General features: G+C 52.7%; 1 protein-coding gene across 2 annotated transcripts; it reads right to left on the bottom strand.

Annotated features, from left to right (window-relative positions):
- Positions 1 to 751: 751 nt before the first annotated feature.
- On the bottom strand, positions 752 to 6,433 carry ACKR3 (atypical chemokine receptor 3). 2 transcript variants are annotated; one of them, XM_080631997.1, is made up of 3 exons: positions 6,359 to 6,433; positions 5,852 to 6,011; positions 752 to 2,340 (listed from the first exon to the last, which is right to left on the bottom strand). In XM_080631997.1, the coding sequence occupies exon 3, from the start codon at positions 2,311 to 2,313 to the stop codon at positions 1,219 to 1,221; it is 1,095 nt and encodes a 364-aa protein (XP_080488123.1). In that variant the 5' UTR covers positions 2,314 to 2,340; positions 5,852 to 6,011; positions 6,359 to 6,433; the 3' UTR covers positions 752 to 1,218. The 2 variants fall into 2 exon arrangements, with proteins under 2 accessions (XP_080488123.1, XP_080488124.1); XM_080631998.1 differs by lacking the exon at positions 5,852 to 6,011 and having other exon boundaries at positions 6,359 to 6,417.
- Positions 6,434 to 6,687: the final 254 nt, after the last annotated feature.

Raw genomic sequence — 6,687 nt, 5'->3', positions numbered from 1 at the left:
CACAAGCAAAACCCACAGAACCTGGATTAGTCCAAACATCCACTCCATCTGCATACTTGCATATTTTCCTTCCGCATGTTTATCTCTAAGCTACAAGCACAGCCTTTCATCACTCCCTACAGCTTTCAGCTTATAAATCCATCACCTTTCCCAACAGCACAGCCTTCGGCAGAGCTGCTCCTCCCACCCCTTCCCCTCTCCACACGCACCAGCACTGCCTCACATTCCTCCATCAAGGGCTCCTGCCCACTGTCAACAAACATGAGGAGAGCACAGCCTGACCCGTTTGCTGCTGCACCAGACAAAGGAGAGGAGGTGGCTTGGGGATTCTGGCAGAAAGGACAGCAAATCAAACGACTTGTGGGCACAGATTGGGGTTTTTTCCAGATCTTTATTTTACAAAAATAACTTACAAATAGAGACAACTCTCAGAAGTCAGCTCATTCATTCTGTGCGTAAGGATAGAGCTTGGTGAAGGACGGGCGTAGGAGTTAACAACTCTTACAATACTGTTAATTTTAATATGATGGCAACTATATTACACTACATTTCATGCTCCAGATGTGTGGGTATGACCACTCCACAAAGCTATGGTCAGTGAAGTGTGTCAGCAAAGGAGGATGCACCTAAGAGCATCATTTCCATGCTGCTATTCATCGGCATCCTCTTTCCTACCACAGTTGAAAACAAATGGCAATCTAACACTCAGACTACAGCACTCTGGATACACTCATCAGCAATACACCTCAAATACATGATAAAAATATATTTAACTTTCAAATACAATTGTATAAGGTACACCAAGAGCCAGAAAATAAAGTCTCGAGCTTTTAAATACAACACACTATATATATATATAACATATACAAGGAGACAAGAGGGAATCTACAAGTGGAAGGAAAAGCTTATGCTGAAAAATGCATGTTATCTATGGTACACAATGGCTTTGTCTGCTAGAAAGTCACCCCCATTTGCATAGCATTGTCGAGAAGCCCAGACCAGGCTAGGAGAAAAGGCTTAATTTTGGTACCACTTCAATTCTTGCACTTGATTCTACTAGTTTGCTATTTCTCTTCTGTAGGCTGGAATTCATGCCCCGTTCATAACATGTATAGGGAAAGCTGGGTAAAAACCCTGCACAAACAAACAACACACACAAAACCATCACGCAAAGAACAAAGGTCAGAAAGTCAAAGAGGCGTCTTCAGGGGGTTGCAGTCATTTGGCATTTTGCTCAAGAGCAGAGTATTCTGCTTCTGACACCCTGGAAGCATCGATCAGTTTAGTGAGACCAGTTTTGGCAGAGTACTTGAAAATAAAGGCTTTCATGAGCTCGTATCTGTAGTTGCGGTTAATGAAGCTGTAGAGGATGGGGTTGACGCAGCAATGCACTAGAGAGAAACACTGAGTGATGTGAAGAGTGGCGTATAAGAAGTTCTCCATCTGACAACTGAAAGGTATGAAATGAAGGCTGTAAAAGATGTCAAGCAGGACAGCTACATGGTAGGGCAGCCAGCAGATGAGGAACACGACAACGTAAGAGAAAATGATCTTCCCATTGCTCTTCCTCTCTTGGTCACTGGAGGCGGAGATGGTCTTCGCAAGGAGGAAATAGAAAAGAGCGATAATGGGAAAAGGTATAAGAAAGCCCAGCACGACAGAAATGAGCTCCATGCCAATCAACCACTCTTTGAAGCTCTCCTCTGGATAGACGGGACGACAATAGGTTTCATTGTTGGAATAGACTGTCTTGAGATAATAGGTGTCTGGCAGAGACACGGAGAAGGCAAGGAGCCACACTAAGATACAGATGCAACGACGAATTATCTTCTTCTTGCGACTGCTGGAATTGGTGAAATAGGCAACTGAGAGGTAGCGGTCCACACTCATGCATGCCAGGAAGAAGATGCTGCCAAACAAGTTGATGGAAAATATAAGGTGAGTTATCTTGCACATGATTTCTCCCATGTTCCACTGGTTATGCTGAATGAGGGAGACAACCCACACTGGAAGGGTGATGACGACACACAGATCGGCGATAGCCAAATTGAAGATGTAGAGGTGGGTTTCATAGCCAGTCATTTTGGCTTGGAGGTTGACCCACACCACAACCGAGTTGGCCACCAGCCCTGTGACGAAGATGAAAATGTAGAAGAAGGACAGGGTGTACAGCAGGGCACTCTTGTTGAGCGTGCCGGGGCATGTTGTCGCATCGACCGTGATGCAGTCGCCGTTGTTGCATGTCCAGTTGATCTCTGTCAAGTTGGCTGTTTCCAGAAAATCAAGGATGGAAGTCAAGTCAAGTGCGCTCATGTTAGCTCAGTTCGGAGTCCAAGTGACCTACAGGCAAAATAGGATAAAAAGAGGGGAGATTGAGATGAGCTCTTAGGCAGAGGCTCTTCCCTGTGAAGGTGCTGAGGCGCTGGCACAGGGTGCCCAGAGAAGCTGTGGCTGCCCCATCCCTGCCTGTGGCAGGGGGTTGGAATTACACGAGCATAAGGTCCTTTCGAACCCAAACCAGTCTGAGATTAAAATTAACCTAAATTAACAAAGATATTTCTGCTATCATCTTCACAACACAAAGCACACGCAGGACACGGCATTTAAGCCCTACGCTTATAAAGCCCTTTCCGTAAAGTGATGTATGAAATAAAACACCCAATCCAGACACAGCAAAACTCCTCTGGCCGACAAGAGGAATAGCACTGGCTTTTTGTGTGGTTTCTTTCTGCTTGCAGCTCACATCTGACATCATCAGGTTGGCTATCATCCCTGGGTGGGAAATCTGCAGAGTACACCGTGGCCAAATAAATGTCAGGCAACTAAATCTGTCTTCTCTAGCATAAATGATGATCCTATCGCTTTCAGCAGGGGAATCTTTAAGCCATTTTATCTGCACTCCCTCAAGCGTAGTAGAATTGATCTGGCTGATACACGGTACCGTAAAACATTTACCACAAGCTCTGGTAAGCATCTTGTCAAGCCCAGCTCCAGCTGCACTAAGCTGAAATGGGAAACTGAGGGGCTTTGTACCCTTGCCCAGTTTTAAATGCTGCTCCGTCCTTCCCCCGTCCCTTGGATTCCCTGTTACACGGCATTCCCTGCCCCTAATGGTATCACGTAGCTTGAGAGAAAGAAAGAGAGAAGTCAGAACTTGACCACTGGGCTTAAGTTTTCTCTTTAGGAGAGTGCTTTGATTTACAGAGCACTCCCCCATCACAGCTGGCTCCACAACAACTGCTTCCTCCCCACCCTTTTACTTCCCTACATCGCCTTTTCCTGCCTCTGGAGCGCCTTCTTCTATCGGCAGGCAGCGGACACAGTGAGGGCTCTCGTGACTTTCCTCACCAGCATCAAAATGGCCCCAGCAGACCCACGTGGCTCACGCAAAAGCCGAGGCCACGCTGCTCATTACCACTGTGCTTTAGGGGGTGAGTATAAACACTGCTCCCTCACTGGGACCCTCTCACCCCACAACAGTACCACCCACAGCACCTGCCTTGGCCTGTGACCCCCATGCTTCAGCCCTGCATCCATAGGCTCCAGCACACCAAAATAAAGATGGAGAGGGGTGTTTCCAAGGGATGGACCCCATCTCATTCCCCATAGCTTCACTGGAGCCACAGCAGTATGTCAGCCAGCCCACCCAGAGGCCCCACCATGCACACTTCTAGCATCCTCAGCAGTGGCTACCTTGTTTTTACCCATGCCAGCAGCCCCAACAGGGAGAGGTACCTCATGATGCTGGCTCAGCCCTAGGGCAAGGCCAGCATGAGCTTGTGGCCAGAGAGAGAACAGGGGAGTAACATCCCTACAAACACCTGTGTCTACGATCATCCTTGACCCCACCATAGGCCAGCTTGGTAGGGCTTAAAGAGCACAGAGAGAAGAGCTCTGAGCACTCTCTTTTAGCCCCTGCTCCCAAAAAAAGGGACATGGGCTGGCACAGCACCTCTCACTCCTCCATCTGCATAATTGGCTCTTCCCAAACCTCCCTCCCTCCCCACCTGCCAGAGATACAGACTACGGAAGAGAAGGGAGATAAGGGGGGAGATTACCAGGAAGGACTCAAGGCACTATTGTTCCAGCAGAGAGGAAGCTGGTGGCACTAACAATGAGGGGAGCCCTGCATGCATCCAGGAGAGATCAAATCTCTCCACAAACAGGGCCCAAATTGGCCCTGTGAGGAGATCTAGCCTATCACTTCAAACCTATTCAGCCTTCCAGGCTTTCATCCAGCTGGCCTGCTGAAAGATGGAGTTGAGATTCAGACCAAATTAAGCATGGGTTTTGCTGAAACGCTGGCTAAAGAGGGAGCTCAGACAGTGGCAGCTTTCTGTCCTGGGACAGACAATCCCCGTCTTCAGGAAAGCAGAGAGTGATTTAACACATGTCTATGCAGGGCAGAAGGGCTGCAAGGGGAAGAGAGGATGGGTCTCCTGCCTGACCTCATCCAGGGTCTCATCGCTACCACTGTGTCCCCAGTGCAAACACTTCTGAAGGCCTCTCAAGTGTGGGGAGAACCAGCGTGATCCCAAAGTCCCTGTATCTCAAAACCCCACAGCAACCAGAGAAAACTCCCTAAAAGCCACAACAATCCCAGCCCACGGCATGGGCCACTGTCTCCTGCTGGCATCTGTGGACAGCAAAGGGAACAGAGCAGCAGGAACACCAGGCTACTCCCATAAAACCCTACTGAAGTAGCACAGGTGGGGCTGGGCATCTTTTGTGGTCCAGCAAGGGGGGCAGGCTCTTTCCACATCTTGAGACCCTCCAGGCAGCTGTGACCACCCAGCACAAAGCCTCCAGCACATCCCCTAAAGGAGAAGAAACCCAGACCTGGCTGTGGGGTGTCAGATCACCAGTGCTAACAGAGAGGCACCAAGGGCGATCACGGAGGCAGCAGGAAGCCCCTGAAGCTGGGGCTCACACCAACACCAGCCTAGGACAGCAGCTAGGAGAGGGCATCACATCCGAGGCACTCACTCTCAGGATCTCATGGAGCAGAACACAATGATCAGCCCAAATCTCCGCCTGCCTCTGCTCCAAGTGCAGGTCTGCTGCATGCACGTGCATCCCTCTGCCTGGGCCGGCCACATGCCTGTGCGCTTCCGCATCCCCAGCGTGGCAATAAAACCTGAACCCGATACGGCCTCCCAGGCTCAAAGCCCTGCTGGCCAGGACAGCACTGTTCCCGGATTACAGCCTTCCGAGGCCAGGCTCCCCATAGTCTGGGATTAGCTGCTGTTACGCGAGCTCTGATTCCCACCCAGATTAGCCGGGAGTGAGGGGGGGAACCCACCAGACAAACTCAACACAGCCTCCCCGTGCTCCTAAAAGAATACCTTCAGTGCACTCTGCAGACAGCACAGCATCCTAAACATTCGGGAAGGCAGCTGGACCTGTGTTCTGCGGCCATTGCACTGTGAAGCCCTTGCCGGGCCATCAACCCTTCACCTGGCTGTGCTTCACGTGTGCTGTGGCCAGTCCCTTAGTTCACTGGAGTTACGGCATGAAGGGAAGGCAATGTACCCGAAACCCTGCCCCAGACACCCAGAGATGTCCCTGGAGCCGATGCAGCCTGCAGGACTGCACCTTCCCCATCCCTGGGCTGTGAAGGAGTAAACAGGCACAAGCATTCCTGTCTGGGAGGGCAGCATCACACTGCGCGGCAGCGTTCAAGCCCTTGACACTTCTGGGAACTTCTCAGCACCCCACAGCATCTTGCAGCCTGGTCCTGCCTGCACTCAGACTTGCCTCAGGCAAAGTGGGCTTTGCCCTTCTCGAGAGGAGAAGCAAACAGCTATGCCAGCAAAAGCCAGGACGGCTGCTCAGGGTGTCACCTACAAACCTTCACCCTTCCCATGCCAAAGGACCAGCCTGGATCTCCAACATGGGAAAGTGAGCATCGTGTCCTGCCAGGGCATTTGGATGCTGCAGAACACTCATGCTTTCACGCGGCTTCGCAAGGCTGAGCCGGGCACATTCACACTCCCTTCTGCAGTTTCGAGCTGAAGAAAAGAAACCCAGACCGAGGTAAACAAGTGTCCCACACAGCTCCGGATCCCGCTGGGAAAGGAGCACAGAGCGAGCCGCACCGGGTGCCGCTGCGCGGCAGCGACCCCGCGGTCTCCATCCCTCCCGCACACCGCTGGCGAGGTGCGGCACCCGCTAACCCGGCCCGGGGACACCGAGTGCGGGCGGGAACAGCGCGCTCCCCGCTCCGATCCCAAACCGGGATCCCGAGAGCCGGGGCCGAGGGAGCGAAGGTTCGGATCTCGACCCTGCGCAGAGCGGGAATGGGGGATGGGGGGATGCAGGGATGGGGATACCGGGGCGCGCACGGCCGCGCTCTTACCTCGCACAGCCCGAGCGCAACCGCTACCGGAGCGACTGCCACCGCCCGCCGCCGCCGCCGTTTATAGCAGCGGCACGGAACCGCCTCTTGGGGGCGGCACCGGCGCCGGCCCCTCCCGGGACAGCCCCGCGGGGAGGATCGGGGGCCCCGCGGCACCCCGGGAGGGAAAAGGGCTTGGTGGCTCGTTGCGGAGCTCTGGTAACAGCGGGGGGAGCGGGATGCGGGGTGCAGGGCATCAGGCACCCGCGGGCAGGAGAGAGGGAATGGGAGCAGGACCGGGGTGGGAAGGGAAGGAAAAAGTGGGTGGAAGAGAGAGTGGGAAAGGGAGG

Source organism: Psittacula echo (genome assembly GCF_963264785.1).
Source record: "Psittacula echo genome assembly, chromosome: 20".
NCBI classification, from domain to species: Eukaryota; Metazoa; Chordata; class Aves; order Psittaciformes; family Psittacidae; genus Psittacula; species Psittacula echo.
Note: the sequence above shows the minus strand (reverse complement) of the source record. Positions and strands in the feature narration are given on the sequence as shown.

Excerpts from the sequence above, each read along its gene's own strand:
- ACKR3 (XM_080631997.1), bottom strand. The coding sequence starts at position 2,313 with ATGAGCGCACTTGACTTGACTTCCATCCTTGATTTTCTGGAAACAGCC.